Source organism: Aphelocoma coerulescens, chromosome 1 (genome assembly GCF_041296385.1).
Source record: "Aphelocoma coerulescens isolate FSJ_1873_10779 chromosome 1, UR_Acoe_1.0, whole genome shotgun sequence".
NCBI classification, from domain to species: Eukaryota; Metazoa; Chordata; class Aves; order Passeriformes; family Corvidae; genus Aphelocoma; species Aphelocoma coerulescens.
Window position 1 is genome coordinate 13688169 of NC_091013.1, and position 16760 is coordinate 13704928.

At 38.4% G+C, this 16760-nt stretch overlaps 1 protein-coding gene across 1 annotated transcript in view; it reads left to right on the top strand.

The window, feature by feature from the left end:
* APOO (apolipoprotein O) overlaps positions 1–16275 on the top strand; it is a 28226-nt gene extending 11951 nt beyond the window's left edge. Inside the window, exons 6-9 of the mRNA XM_068994902.1 lie at positions 387–478; positions 5501–5608; positions 13069–13164; positions 15974–16275. Coding sequence (XP_068851003.1) covers positions 387–478; positions 5501–5608; positions 13069–13137 — 269 coding nt within the window. The 3' untranslated portion in view covers positions 13138–13164; positions 15974–16275. The remainder of the gene's footprint in view (positions 1–386; positions 479–5500; positions 5609–13068; positions 13165–15973) is intronic.
* The last annotated feature ends 485 nt before the right edge of the window (positions 16276–16760 follow it).

The following is a 16760-nucleotide window of genomic DNA, read 5'->3' on the forward strand; positions in this document are numbered from 1 at the left end:
GACAGGTCAGACAGACCTGTCTGGGGAGGATCATTGAGTCACAGGGTTCAGAGACAACCTCCTTCCTTTCTAGACTCCTACGCAGAGGAGCTCAGGTGAAGCTGTGTCCAGTCCTAGTCCCAGACTCGGTCAGCAGTTTATGCCCAAAGGATTATATGTGCACAGTGAATCTAAGATATGATCTTAGTGAAGCTTACAATGTTTAGCAAACTATTAGAGGGGCCTCTACTGATCAGAGTGATTATGTTTCTTCAGAAACTGGTAGGATGGAAGAGAAAATACACTAAACTGTATTTAAGAGAATTGTATATAAATAAAATATTAGGGCCATTCAGCTGTCTTGGTTAACAATGGTTTGTGTTTGTTGATTTTTTGTTACAAAACAGGGTCAAAAATAAAGAAGTTAGTGTATCCTGCAGCTCTCATGGGTATCGGTACCTCCCTGTATTACCCTCAGCAAGCAGTTGCTATTGCGAAGGTCAGTGATGATACCTTTCTTTGGAGAAGTCTCTTTTACTTTGATTGTTGCCTCCTAGCTTCAAATTAACTGGTCATCCATGTTTAAAAGCCATGTCGGTGGCAATTAACAACATTCCAGTTATTTTGTCAAAGCAGATGCAGTCTGGGCTGAAGGACAATCAGACATGTTCCTTTCAGTGACATTTTTTTTTAACATCTGCAGTAGTGTCTTCAGTTAGAGGAATGTAATTTCCTTTCAGAATCTCTAGCCTCATGTAACACTAAATTAACATAAATATGCTAATTGAGTATGGTTTGTGTGTTTACTTACAATACTAAGGAAGCCTGAAATATCTTGTGAGCAAATGAAAACAGTGTTTGAAAGGAAAAAAAAAAGAGTTCTATAGAGAAGTCATCATAACATTTTGAGATAAATGTTATTGACATTTTCTGCCTTTTTTTGGCTAGGGTTTTAAGAAAGATAGCATGCATATTCTGGAATGGGATAAGAATTCTGCTGCAAACTTACTGGATGCCTTCCCTGTTCATGGATTTGTTGTTCCAGGCACAAAGAAACATGTTAACTTGCAGTTGCTTAAGTGAGTTTCCTGTGAGAGCAAGAACTGAAGAGACCACAGAATTGCTTACAGCCCCTGCTGATGTTAGGTCATGTGCCTTGCTCTCCACACTTAGTGGTACTGGCAGATTCCTCAGTTCTCCACCACACTGTGTTTCAAATCCAACTTTTAACCACTCACAGTACACATACTTGTATCTTTCAGAAATTCTTTATGTTTCAGCCTTTGCTAAATTTGCTATCTAGTTGTTGGGCACTTGCTAATAACTCTGAGATGTCAGAATGATAATATGATATTCTCAAGAACATATGATGTTCTTGAGGTCATTGAAAGGTCATTGACTTAGGGAGAGTCAAAACTGCTGAGTTTGAACTCTGCCAGCGTGGTGGTACTCTGATCTTTGATGGAATCTTTTTTTAGTGCTTCCAGGATTCAGATGCTCTAAATACAGATAATTCTGTTGGCTTATTCTCAGAGAGTGAAAATTATGCAAGTGGCAGGAAAAAAAGCCATCAAAATTTAAGAAGCGTAGACATTTCTGTTGGAAACTGTGTATTAAAATTCTGCTTGCCTTCTGAACAGTGAAGTGGGAAGTGATTGAACGCTGTTCAAACTGATGTTACTGTTTTTAAAGAAGCTCAGTTCAGGCTTAACTATGGATTTGCTGCTAACAGCTTCACAATACTTAGTTTATTTTATGAGAACTTTGAAGTGCATGATTGCTCTTTGATTAATTCACAGTTCTTAGTTTGACTGTAATGAAAAATCTGATAGGAGATTGGAATAGGTTTAGCTTTGTTGACTCGGTCTGGACAGTAGACGTATGAATTTGGAAACTTCTGTGGGGAGAGTAATATCCTAGATACTGTTTTGGTTCCTCTAATCTATCTTGTGCTTTTCTTTTCTTAAAAAAGCAAAGTTTTAAGCATATCATATCTTACCATCCATAATTTTTAGGCTTTAATCTGAAATTGGAAACATCTTCCTCTCAATTATTTTTAAATGTTTCATAAGCCTTTCAAAAAGTGTCTGTAAACCTAGAAAGGAATGTCTGCAGCACAAAGCTCACTTGCCAAGTTAATAAAACAATATAGAAAATATTCTGGAACATAAATTTTAATTAGTTATTTTATTTTCTATATTATGTTCTTTTATTTTTCTTCCACACTTAAGTACTTCATCACTGCTTTTTTCTTTTACAGTTGTATAATTCCCTTCATTGGGTCTTGTGTTGTTTGGGTTTTTTTTTAATTTAGGGGTGTTTTGTTTCCTTCCCACTTTTATTTAAGACTTTCCAATGGAGAGTTGGAAATAAACATGGAAAAATGTATTTGTAGTTGAGGTCCAACACTTAATTCTCTGGAAGTAAAAATTTTTCTTTAATTAAGCTGTATGAATTCCTAAGTGGAGTTGTGGCAGCAGAGTTCATCATTGGTAACAGATAGTTTTCAGGCACTAATTGTCTAACTGAAGATGGAAGAAATGCATAGACTGTTTTTTTTTTTCCCTGCTTTAGTAATCATTCTAATAAATCACAAATTTGTAAGGGATTTCTTTCCTTACTGTCAGTATGACTTTACTTTTAATAACTTCGAACAAAAGGTCAGACTGTATATGTGGTAAGGGAACTGAATTTAATGCTAAAGTTTATTTTATTCTGGTGGAACCCTACTTAGTGTTTTGAAATGGTATTGCTTTCCAGATAATCATAATATATTCAAAATACTTTTTATTTACTGTGGCTTATCTTCCATCTGGAAAGAACTTTCCATTATGTAGTTACTTAAACCATTCTATCATGAGAATTAAATTTTGTCATTTGTTATTAGAACCTTTCAAATTTACTAAAGTACTGTGTGTTATGCTTTCATTCTTGAAAGAAGTAAAAGCTTCCCAAAAGCAAGTTTTGTTTCTTTGACAGCAGACCACATTATTTCTATGTCTTTTGAACATACACCTTGTCCTTTGCTTAGGTCAGTCTATAAGGCATAAACAGCTGCACTGGCACAGCTGAGAGCAGGACATGATTCCAGGAACTGTGAGTTGAAAAGCAGGAGCTGTGGTCACTTGATCCACGTTTGCTGCCGAATGCTCATGAAATGGCACTTTGTTAACAGTGTAAATGTAGAAAAACCTGTGGATTCTCAGTTTAGTTTCCCAGCATGAAATGTAGATAAAGAATTGCTAACTAAAATTCTGTATGTGTGTAATTGCGTGCAACATCCAGTATAGTTAGTAATGCATGCTTATGGTGCTATGTGGGATTAAAATATGGAAACTCTTCTCCATGCACATTGGGCCTTGGAGACCACTGGTGCTACCCCAGTAGTGCCCAGTATGGGTGTTGGTGGCCCATGGTCATCCTGAACTTTCAGAATCCCACTGATTCTGAAACCACCCGATCTGACTTTTGAACTTGTTTGTTCAAACTTAGCATACAAACCTGCTTACAGTGCTGCATTCAACAGTGATGGTATTCTAGCATGTTGACCTTGTATCTTGCCCTTCCAGTCTGCCTAGAACTATATTTTTCAACTGTGAAAGTATCTGTGAGTACTGGCTCTTGGGAGGTTTGTGCACTGGTGAAACATTGGTTGGTTTTGGCAGACTAAACTGTCAGGGTTGCTGTACCTTGTGATGTAGCTGCTTAATCCAGCGACATCAGTGCCCAATTTCTCATTTAATGCAGTTTGTACATCACTCGGTCCTATGACTCCTAAAATAAGAACATTTTTAAGTTTGTACTGCTAGGCCTTTAGTGTGCTTTTAAATATTTTAATGGAGTGTTTTTAAGCAGAAAGAAAAAAATAGCTTATGGATAGTTGTTTTTCTCATTTTATATTGGTAGCTGTCTCTTCAGCAACATTGCAGACAAAACCAGCACTTTGTTTATTGTGATTATTCTTCAGTCCTGGTAGGTTTGTACTGTTTGCACAAGCAATCACCATCTTTTCAGATGAACCCACTACTTTGTTGAAGTGCTTGAGAATGAACCCTCCTGATACTGAAAAACAAAATAGCTCTCTATACCTGTAAAATTTAAATTGGGCAGTTTTGGAGATTTAACTGGTTCATTTGCTGTGATTTTTTCTAATGACCCTTTTCACTTTCACCTATAGAGAAAACTCAGTGCATCCAATGGACTTGTTTAAACCAAAGTAATTGGTCAGATATGGTGACCAAAAGGCTACTTTGTATTTAAGACAGCCTATGTTTTGGATTTAGTTGTGACTTGGAAGTGTAGTTACTGATTTGGGTTTGTTTTCTTTTAATTCTGTTTATTCAATAGCCTCTTTTGTAAGGTAGCAAGCACATGGTATCTGCCCAGAAGCACATCCTTGTACCATTGTGTAATTACTGGTGTAATCAGTCTTGCTGATTACAAATCAGACAAACAAGGGGAAGTGGCTCTTCACACCATGTGTACCCAGCACTAGAACCACTTGGCACAGGGATGCTAAAAATTTGCACTTCCCCTTGAACCCCATGCCAAAAGTTCATAGAAGGGAAGTTCCTTGGGCCTTTTTGCACTCATAAAAATCACCTCTGGCTCAGAAAATCTCTGAACAGTGAATTGATGGAGACTGGAAGAAACTTAAAAATGTAATTCAGAAACTTTTTCAGAAACATCAGAAAACTGTTTCAGAAACATTTACGCTTGCCCTGTTCTCAGAGTTTGGGTTTTCCAGCTTTGCCTGCTGTAGAAGATAGGGAAATACCTTCTTAGTGCTTGATTTCATATTTTTTTTTTTTAGTTTAATAGCTGTTTAGTTGGACAGATTGTCCATTTTGCTGTTCTTCATATAGAAACTGATAGTGATATGAAAGTGAGTATAGACCTGAGCCTTGCTATAAAAACCTAGCACTCTTTAGTTTTAAAGGGTGTTGTAACAGTTCTATTTCACATAAGGGACAAGGGATACTGTTTTATTAGACTTAAGGCCTTTTCCTGTAATAAAATAGCTGTTGATGTAATATACCAAATACAGTCTTTCCTAGCTATGTTCTGTTTTGGGAGTTGACAGCTGGTTATTCACTACAGCCATCTATCAGCAAGTTCTAAAAAACAAATAAGAAAATTAAAATTGCAAAATAGGGACAAACTTAAGTAGGGTTTTTTTGGTCTTTGAAATGGATATGGTTAAATTAAGAAATACTTTGCTTATGTTAATTATGTTGAATGTCAAATACTAAGAAAACCAGGATTGTTTCCACGCAGCATCATTCCACTCCTATTTGTACAGATATATTTGCAGGTAGTCTTCGTATAGTTTTTAGCACATTGTTTTTTATTCCTCATGTGACCTTTTTTTTCCAAGATGTTTATTAATGCTGTACATCCTGAGCTTGAACAGGAAGAGTTAAACGTCTTGTATTTTGAGACTTTTTCCACTTCAATAAGAAGCAAGGCAATATTCCCTAGATTATTACACTCATGCTTTCAAAAAACTTTTGTTTCAAAGGTTGCTGGCACACAGCTGTATGACTGGAGTCTTCAAGGATATATTGCTGTAGAATCTCTTTGGAAGGATAATCCTAAGAAGAAGAAATCTGGGGAAAAAGGTGATAAGGTAAGAAGTCTGAGGAACTTGATTTTTGAATTTACCACTGCCTCTTCAGTCAAAAAATTTACAAACAGCACTGGTTTTGTTCCACTGTGACTTGGCCTTTATTTCTGAAGAGAAATTTTTCATTCTGTCTTTTTAAGCTGTTGGAAAACATTAGGCTTATTTCAACCTCAGCTTTCAGAAATGCTCTTTGGAAGTTTCCTTTAGTATAATCTGATACAGATAAGCAAACAGATTTCTAGGAAATATGTGTAGATGGCTTAGTGAAGCATAGTATGAGAGACTGGAGAACTGAGCAAGTTGATTAAATGTGTGTCAGGGAAAGCCTGTAAGGTTTTTAGGTATTTTTTTAAGCTGCTGCTTCATGAAATGAAAGTTCAAGTGTGTAATGTAAAGCTTCTGTGGTTTTAAATTCACTTCTAAACTCACTGTGACTGGTAGAGAGGTGTTTTGGAGATACAGTTGCACTTGAATAGACTGCAGGGATGGGACCGAGTTCCCTAGGTAGGGCTGGGTGTAGGACTCGTTCCAGACAAGCTGGATTGAAGAAATGCTCACATGTCCTGGCAGTTACTGAGTCTTCTGAGAGTGGAGACTTTCATCAGTGGATACTCAGCTTGTATTGGCCCAAGGCACTTCAGTAAATGAACTTGAATAAACAAAGGTTAGTTAATCATTCTGTACCTTTCCTAAAACCTAGGCTGTCAAAAAGAAACTCAGAAAAAAAGGCAATGTTAAAATATTTCAGAAAGACAAACTGACAGCATTAGTAAAAAATAGCTGAACTTTTAATATTATTGTGTCCCAGGCTTTCAAAAGGAAACATGTGGTTGTTGTTGGAAGACAAAAACTTTTGACACTTTCATCTTATTATAAGGCTTATTCAAGCACTTGCTACCTCAGCAGAAAAACAAACACCATGCAGAATTGCAGAGACGACTAAGCAAACACACTTCTTTCTCTTCCTCCTTGCAGAATCTTTAAATCACACCCCTTAGTTGCCAAAACATGTTACTTGCACAAAGGAGCAAAATGCCCCTTGATTGGTGTCCTCCTAAAGTTCATCTCATTGTTCAGATACTGTCAGTGTGAACTGTTGCTGTGTCACTTGGTGGATTAGACAAGATACAAAAACCCTGTGACTCAAATGAAGAAACAGGACTTGATCACTTGGTGAAACTGCCTGCACTTCCCATGTTCACGGATTTCTTACCACTGAGGCAAACAGCCTTACCGGTGCTTTGTCCTCTGAAGTTCCTAAAGAGAGAGTGCTGTGTCCCTGGTGTGCAGAGAAGCTGAACAGCAGCTCACATGCTTTTGTCTAGAATGGGGACTGAGAAGTGTTTGTAATGGAAGAAGGTTGCTCTGAAGCTTCCTTGGGCCTGCGTTGGTGAAACCATATGAAATACGTAGTTAAGAATTTGGGTGGGTAGGGGTGGGTTTGTTTTGGATTTGTTTCAGGTTTGTTTCATATGGAAATAATCATATGGATTATTAGCAAATCATATAGACTTTTCAAGCAAAAGAATTTCTGTTTAAGTTCCATTTTTTTATTGGAGGTTTTTACTGATACAAAAGTGGCATGGAAGAAAATGCTTTTAACTATCATATACTAAAATTGGCAAAGCATTCTAGGATAGATTCTGTGACTTCTGTTTTAATTTGACAACCTTGTGAAAGAATTTGGTTGCTTTTGTATACATATTTCTTATTGTCGTCCTAGGCAGCTAGATTCCTGAAATAGTGAAGATAGGTCTAAATGTTACTCTTGAGTTGTTGTTGCAATAGATGTAACCCATTTCATGAAACTATGCCAGAGCAAAAGACGTTATTTTGTTTTTGTGACATTTACTCCAGCATTTTCCTGTTGCTACACAAAGGATTCTTGCAAATAGTCAAGAATTATAATGGGCGGCTCTTCTTGGCTTCTGTTAATTTGTTACATTGCTCATAATTTGTCTGATAGTCATAGGTACCACAGCTGTGCATAACTTCATGTTTGTGCAGCAATATGTCATTAAAATAAATGTGGTATGTTAATTTTCTGAAGGTTTTATGAAACAAAAACCTGTGCCAAATTGAGGTCATATCAACTGAATTCTGAGTTCTGCCAAGAAGGATGAATTCTGGGACCTTCTGTGCCTACATTTTAAAACACTGTGGCTGCAGCCCCTCCATACAGCAAGTCAGTCAGATGAATGTTTTTAATATGCTGTTGGAGGATGCAGCTCTTCAGGATGTCAGGATAAAATCCTTCTGCTAAAACCAAAGCACACAGAGAAACAATTTTCTTGACTTAGTTCTCACTTTGTCTTGTCTCTATACCATTCAAAGACTTCTGCTGTATTTTTAACAATTTTGGATTCTCTGTCTTCCAGCAACACTGAATTGGCCACCCTTGTTTTTAGTGAAGTGGCCAAATTGTGTAAAACCAGAACAGCACTGCAGCTCTAAATATATCCTTCTTTCAGCCCTTGTTCCTTTCTTGTTGTGTTTGCTCTTTCCCACTTGCAGAAAACTTAATTTCCCTCTCAGCTTCAGAATCTGAGAGAAACTTTTACAGCATATTACTTGGTTTTCATTCCTGTCTAGTGTGCTGATGGACATCACCAGTGACTTAGCAATACTAATATATAATACATACAATTTTTAAACCCACATGTTTTTATTACACATGCAAAATAAACAAATATTTAAAATCTACCTCTATGGCTATCTCTGGGTATTTTATTAAGTCCTAGCTGGTTATAGAATGTCTCCAGGTGCAAAGAGGGCTCAGCTTTGGCTGATTTCCTGTACTTGCTCAGAACAAGTGTCGAGGAAACTGTGGACCAGAATCTTCTTCACCTGAAAGCTCTGTTGAAAATTGTGGTGTCAGTGTTTTGACTTGGAGCCTTCCCATCAGCATCACAGATTGTGACCATAACAAACCTTAAATTGTGTTTTAAGAGAGTTTTTAAGTCACTTGTGTTTTGGTCATCTTTTAAAACACAACATAAGCAGCTGAGAGAGCTTCTTTCTACAGAAAATGTGTGTCAGGCTTGGTTTTGGTAGCTTCTGAACAGGCAGGCAAAAGCTTGGTCATCTGAACTAAAAGACAAACATCTACTTCTGGCAGAAAATGCAGTTTCCTGTCATCCCCTCCTTTTATTGTTTGGTAGTAAGAAGAGTAACAGTATGAAACTTGTAAGAAATATTACTTCTTTTGGAATGGATTCTTAGTATGGGCAGTGGGAATTTAGATGTTTTAGAGGTGGGACAGACAGAAAGAATCTACTCTGCAAAAAGTTGGTCTCTCTAAGGGCAGCTTAGAGCAACATTTTTGAAAGTACTTCATATTTTTGTGAGAGTTAAGTTCAAGGTCAACTTAAAGAAGAAGTTGTTACTGATTGACTGGGGGAGGATGAATAAAGTAAGGCAGTGATGTTCTCTTTATTCCAAGCAATACACTGCAAACAAAAGAGGACAGAAGGTAAATTATTAATCTTTGAGCCCAGGTGAGCCTTTGTTTTTCTTTTGCAGCTGCTGTTTTTTTTCTGGTGGCCAAACTTTTCTTTTCAAGAGTTTCCGTAAGCATAAAAGATATATACCTATCTTAGGTACTTTTGAAGTTAAAATTTCTAAGATTAGTGTAAAAGGGTCTGACCATCTGCAAGACTTCTGAGATAACAACAGAAACTTCTGCACCTGGCTCGGCTGTAATGTAAGGGCAAAAGGCACTACACATTTGGGGGTTTGATGTTTAGCTAGTTTGCTTTGGGGTGTTTTTCTTTGTAGGTAGGAAAATCTTCAGAGTAATCATGGTGGGTTTTTTGTAAAGTTTGTTGTTTAAAGTTTAGGTCTCAATGTATCTCTGTGAGATACTGTGTGAGCTAAGTTGGGGTGTTTTTTAAGTACTCATATACTGAAACTGTACAGTCCCCTTAGTTCCAGTGTTATTTTTCGTTCCAAATAATGATTTTTTTTTTTAATCCCAAATAATCCCAATGTATTGAACACTTTATAAGGAATGTATAATGGAGATTTCTTATCAGTTACCTTTCACTTGAAACAGAAACACAAGAATGCAAAATATTTCCTCTTGTGCTGTGGGATAGAGCTCTGATGTGTGAACTCCTCTGGCCACCCAGATTTGTTACAGAGTGTTTGTGTTGAGCCAGAAAGTAGAAAGACTGTCTTGAATATGTGCCTGCTTCTGATTATGAGAGGGTACCCTGGCACAGAGGAAGTCTGTCTTCTGTGTCATTGATCTAAACACATTTTTTGCTTCTGACCTGGTTTTGGGTGTGCTAGAGGATTTTGGCACTTTCTTGTAAAATGATGTGCCTGTGCCACAGGAAGTTCTTTTCTGGCAAAGTCACATTACCACTTGAGCAGTGTCACTTAGACTCACTATTTACACAGTGGATGGAGTTAAAAACTTCTTAATTGCTTAATTCAGCAAATGACTGTATGTGAGGAATGATAGTGGATTGGCTTGAATTAAATAACTCAGGCTTAGTAGTTCTACTGAAGGCAAGCCCTGGGATGAGATCTCCTGAGCTCATAGAAACAAAGGAATTTAGCAAGACCCCTGTTTTCTTGTGTGTGTGTGTGTGTGTGTGTGTGTGTGTGTTGCTTTGGGTTGTTTTCCTCTTTCAGGACATTAAAAACAAAAAAAAAGGCTTACCTAGACAATAATTGCTTTTTACAAGTTAAAACAAGAAACTGAAAAAACACAGACTTCTCTGTGAGGAGCTTATTTTTAGTTCACTTGTTCAGGATTGAGTAAACTCTGAGATGAGGCATCATTAGTCAGATTATTCATTGTAAATTTTAGTAAAATGTCATAACTTAAAAGTTCCTGTACAGGCAAATTACAGAGTAGATCATTATTTTGAAATGGGTGTGGTTTGTGGATGTGATTTCCTCTACTGTGAAATATCCAGGGTAGTAATCAAAACAAAATGGGTTTTTGAAAGAAAGAATTACCTTATAAAGGTCTTGATAGGCATTTTTTGAATAAGACATTTAAGAAGTATCTTCATAATTGAATCTTGATATATTGAGTCCATATCTCTGGCATAGCATATGCAGGATCACACAGACTTGGTGCTTTATTGTGTTTAATTGGTAATGTATAAATTTGACCCATGCTTTGAAATGTTTTCCAGTATCTTCTGGCTTCTTTTGTTACATTTTCCGTCACATTTAGCATTTCCATTACATTAGCAGAATCATAAAATGGTTTGGGACGGAAGGGGTCTTAAAGATCACGTCATTCCAACCCCCTGCAGAAACAGCTGCCACTGGACCAGGTTGCTCAGAGCTCCATCCAGCCTGTCCTTGAACACTTCCAGGGATGGGGTGTCAGCAACTTCTCTGGGCAACTTGTGCCAGTGCCTCACCACCCTCACAGCAAAGAATGTCTTCCCAATATCTAATAAACCTGCTCTCTTTCAGTTTAAAACCATTCCCCCGTGTCCTATTCCTACCTGTTCCTGTGAAAAGTCCCTCTCCAGCTTTCTTGTAGCCCCATGTAGGTACTGGAAAGCTGCTAGAGGTTTTCCCAAAGCTGTCTCTTTTCCAGGCTGAACAATCCCAACTCTCTCAGCCTGTCTTTGTTGAAGAGGTGCTCAAGTCCTCCTGTCATCTTCCTGGCCTCCTTTGGACTTGCCCCAACAAGTCCAACACCCTTCTTATGTCACAGGCCCCAGAGCTGCACACAGCACTCCTGGTGGGTCTTCTAGGAGCGAAGCAGACCTGCTGCCCACGCTGTTTGTGATGCAGCTCAGGACGTGGCTGGTTTCTGGGCTGCAAGGACACAGTGCTGGGTCATGTTGAGCTTTTCATCAATCAGCAACCCCAAGTCCTTCTCCCTAGGGCTGTTCTCGATCCATTCTCTGCCCAGCCTGCATTTGTGCTTGGGATTGTCCTGACCCAGGTGCAGGACCTTGCACTTGGCCTTGCTGAACTTCATGAGGTTTGCATGGGCCCACCCCTCAAGCTTTTCACGATCCCTCTGTATGACATCCATCCCTCCAGCATGTTGACTACCTCATAGCTTGGTGTTGTTGGCAGACTTGCTGAGGGTGCCCTCAATCCCACTGTCCTTGCTGCTGGCAAAGATGTTAGCGCTGGTCCCAGCACCGACACCTGAGGAACAGCACTCGTCGCTGGTCTCCACTCACACATCAAACTGTTGACTGCAGCTCTGAGTGTGACCATCCAGCCAATTCCTTATCCACTAAGTGGCCCATCCATCAACTCAATGTCTCTCCAGTTTAGATACAAGGGTGTCCTGCAGGACAGTGTCAAGTGCTTTGCACAAGTCATAGATGACATCAGTCACTCTTCCCTCATCCACCACTGCTGTAACCCTGTTGTAGAAGGCCACCACATTTGTCAGGCACACTTTGCCGTTAGTGAAGCCATGTTGGCTGTCACCAGTCATCTCTTTATTTAAGTCATGTTGGTAAAAATAGCCTTCTAGAATAAAGAGGAAATGCCATTTAATTTCCATGTGTAGAATTTGAGCACAATTGAGGGTGGGAGGCACCTCTGATCATTTCACCCAAGCCCCTGTTCAAAGCAGAGACAGTTTCAAAATTAGATTTGGTGGTTCAGGCCTTATGCAGTCATGTGCTGAATATTTCCAGGGATTTAGAAAGTTCTCTGGAAAACCTGCTCCAGTGATTGGTGGTGTGATATATTTATAATTTTTTTGTCCTTTGATCTAAAAGAAAATTGCCATACTCCTCTGTCCTTTTCTCCCGGTGCTTTGGATGTGAACGTCTGAGAAAAACCTGGCTCTTCCAAATATGTAAATGCCCATTAAGGAACTGTGGATAGGAGTTAGGTTCCTCCTTTGTGTGGTCTTCACAAGTCTGAACAGACCCTCATCTCAGCCTGTCCTTGTATGTCATTTGCTTCAGTCCCCAAGCCACATGTGTGGCCCTTTAAGTATTTTTTTATCGATATCTATTAAAAGCTATAATCAAATGCTTGTTTGTTATAGCATCTTGGCAAACAGATAGACCAGACCCTGTAACAAGCTTCTCTTCATTCTTTGATTTCTGTCATTTTTGTTGGGGAAAGTGTGAGAACACTCTCTAGAAGGATATGTGCTAAAAGAGGCCTATTGTATAAATCCACACAGAATTCAGAGAATGCAGAATAGCAACTACTCTGTGGGTATTCATCCTCTATTATTAATACAGGCAAAATGAGTCAATTAAAGCACTTCTGTTGAAGCTACTTGTTCTTTCAAATCCTTTAACTGCTTGGCTAACGACAGGAAGACTAAAGTCTAGAAAGTGTTTGGTAGATCATATTTGAGTGTATTATACTGAATTAGTCTCATGAGCCACTTGATTTTGCAAGACATTTTTGTTTCAGCTTTTGAAGAGGATTTCTGTTCTGGCAAAAACATTAATCCTGGATTGTCTCAATTGAACTTTTGTGCACAATTTTTCTTCTTCAAGGGTGATGCAGTGGGTGACAAGCCCCTGGAAGTCCATGCTGCTTCAAATAAAGAGCAAACTCAGAAGTAAAATGCTACATCACCTGGCATCAAACAGGTAAGGATAAAGACTGGTAATAATTTGTGGCTAAACAGCAGAGTAACTTGGAAGACCTGAACATTTGCAAAGTTTGACTTGCAGTTTTCTTCATAATGATGAGGAAAGTGAGGACAGATAATTTTATTTGTCCTAAAATTTGTCAGGAATATGTGCGTTCCTTAACACTATTTAAGCTAAGAAATCTAAATTCTTCATCTTTAGAGCATTGCAAGTAAATATAGGTCTGTTTGAAGGGTTCTGAATTAAATGAGGAAAGTCTTGTGATTGTAGTGTTGTTTGGTTTTGGCCTTTTATTTTCTTTTTCTTCTTCCCATTTCTGCCTCCCATACCAAAACCTCTTTGCCTTCTTTGTCACACTTGTACAAGTACTAGGGTGGGAAAAGAAACCTCTTTCCTGCTGATAAGTTTTCTCTATAAAGATTTGTCAGTGCCAAGGTACAGCATTGCCTTACAGTCTGTAACAGTCCACAATGTGCCTGACCTTTCATCTTAGTGCAGCTCCCAAATGAGTCCTGTTGGGATGAAAAGATGGAGGAAATGGAGGCAGCATTTCCAGGTTCTCCAAGGCAGAAACTCGAGTTGAGATACCAGTTCTGACTTGGCCTTGGGGCTGTGTTCTAAACTCAAGCAAGTGCTATGGTTACATTTTCTAGAAAAGCAAAACAAAAACCTACTCTTGACTTTTTTATGATGGTTTGGTTTCATAGGATGAAAATTGCTGTGTATTTGAGGCTTATTACAAATAATTATAACGTAATTGGACATCATTTAGTGCAAATTGTCAGATGCCTGCTCTGTTATCAGCTGATAAAGAATTTCTCATCTGAACATGTTTTCTACTTGCTTCTCTTTGCCCTGTATTATTTTTGCATCATGTTAAAAACTTACTTTTCATCAGAAAGTGATCCTGGCATTGTAGGGACTCCTCATCATTTTCATATGCAGTATTCCATTCACCAGAATTTTTTTTTTCCTTACTGCCAAGTGTGTAAATAGAGTCCAGATCTGGCAAACAGCACCCATGTTTTTCCCATGCATCACCATCAGTCACATATGTTTGGAGATGTGGTAGAATGCACCCATCTCGTGGGCAGCTTTAAAAGAAAACCTAGATTTTAATGTTGGCTCCCTTAATGTGTTTTTAATTGCTATAGCTGATTCTCAAAACAGCAGTGTGAGGTTGTTGACTGGCTGATGTACTGAGTAACTTAGTTTTTCCTTTCGAGCTATGAATATAAAGTCTTTAGGAATACATGTTTTCCAAGTAGTTTGTAAGATAGTCACGTAAAATAGAAACTAAAAAATAATAGGAGGATTAAAAATTTTTTTTTGCGTGTAAAGAATCCCAATAGAACCAAGAGGAAGAAAAGCCTCTCTGAAATTCACTGAGATATTGTTGTGCTTATTGTCAACTAGGACAGAGCTACTAAATGATAAAAACCCAAGAAAACGGAACTTTTGTTTGTGACACTGTACAAATATCAAGGTTCATTACAAACAGAAATCCATTAATAGATTTTATTTTCTTTTAGAATTTCTTGCTATGAATATAATTTCTGTTAGGCCTTTCTTCACTTTTTGAAATGTCAGCCTTTTGCTTCAGGCACATTTTCTTTGTTTGGGGAAGGTTTTAAGAGACTGAAGATAGATTGCCCAGGAGCTTGAAGTACCTGGGTGCTCCTGGTTTTGAAACCTACGTGCTTCACCTCATGTTGTTTCTGGGGGAGACACATGAAGGGAACTGCTGGATTTTTGTCCTAGGGCAACCAGATGGTGAAAGTTCAATTCAGTATCAAGTTCAGCTGTTCTGCGGGGGTGGCAATTTGTTACTTGTGCTTGAAACCAAATCCAGTAATTTAACTCCATACCCAAGTCCAGATGTTTTGTTGGATTTGGATGATCCCAGAGTCTGGAGAACACTGCTGTGATCTTCGAAAAGACACATTTTTTTATTCTGGATGGGATCAGTCCTGAAAGTCTCACTGCATTTTCAACTGTTGGTAATATTCCTTGTTGAATGTGGTTACTAAAATAAAGACAATCTCATTTCCTCAATGATTTGCCACATCATGGGTCTCTGAACTCTGAATGGTCAGCCAGGGCCAAAACCATATGGGGTTGAAGACAACAACATACTTCTCTATTCCAAAAATCAGCAGCATTGTACCTCCTTTATTTATTATTACTTGTTTGTCATCAAAAATTATATGCAAACTTCAGCCGAAACCACATCCCAGTGTGGAAGAAGCAAGCTTTAATTTTATCCAGCTGTTGTGTTTAGGAGTTGCACGGAAGTGACAGGGTTTTGTGTTTTTCCATGAAGATAGCGTATCAATACTCTGTTACAGATCTATACTTTTGTAATTCCATTTCTTTGAGTTAAATTGTCCTACTTTTACACCAGAATAAGTAAGATTAAGAAAACATGCATTTGATGGGAATTCAAAATAATTCTTTTCAAGAAAGTTGGTTTATTATACAAGATTCCAGTTGGTGTTTGGTTGCTGTGAAGTGTTCTTTCTCTTTTGTATTTCTATTTAGTTCAACTATGGGAATCTAGTTCTCTAGAACAGACATGATCATTAGTGCTCTAATGTCAGTAATATGAAGAGTTAAATATCTCTACTGCAAGCAAATTGGTACTGAGAATGTTTCTCAAACAGATTTTGATAAACTTGCCACAGCAAAGAAACAAAGTTATAACTGCACTTTAAAAATGGAAAGGAAAAGCTTGTGATAAATTTAATTCTGCTTTCTCCCTCCTTCCCTCTCCCCCTTAACCTCTGTCCCCTTTCTTTGGTTATAGGTGAATAAAAATATAGATATGAGCAACAATTTCCCAAGAAAAAGATGAAAACCATCTGAATCCATTTTGAATGTTACTAATCTGCCTTCTGCCTCAGGACGGTCTGATCAGGCTTCTGGTATGGCTTCTGTGAAAGGACACTCGTGTTTTGAGTCAGTCTTGAGACTTCGTCCTCTCTTCTGTAGTGGGACTCAAGTCTGCCCATGCTTGTCCCATTGCAGGATCAACATTGCAAGTAGCAAAATCCCTCAGTCTCTTTATTATTTATATATAAAATAAAATTCCAGTTACAGAAAATTGTCCATTTTTTCCCCTCCTCCTGTCTTCTTTAAACTCACGGATGTGATGTTTGCACAATCTGAAAGGTTCTCGAGGTGGTGTTGACAGTGCCTGTATTTTTTACCAGCAAGGAAAGCTGAAAGTAGGAGGATGTTTTGGCTAACGTGAGCTCATAGAATTGGGAATGGGAACAATTACAATGACTCTTGTGTTTTGTCTGAGTCCCCCCCTCCTTTCTGTACAAGTCCTCTGGCTCATCAGTGCCAGCAGGAGGTGTGTAATGAAGCATCTGTGAGTTCCTGTCTGGTGGATGGATGGGAATGGAGCTGTTAATGCTTGTTCTTGTTTTCGCTTGAATGCGCAGCACAATGGGAACCAGAACTTTACCGTGGTGGGAACCAGCTATAGAATAACTTGGCTGTTTCCTTATTCCCAGCCAGGGGAGGGGAGGAAAAAGTGATGTGGAGGGAAATACAAAAGGATTTCCAGCATTTGGAAATCTTTGCAC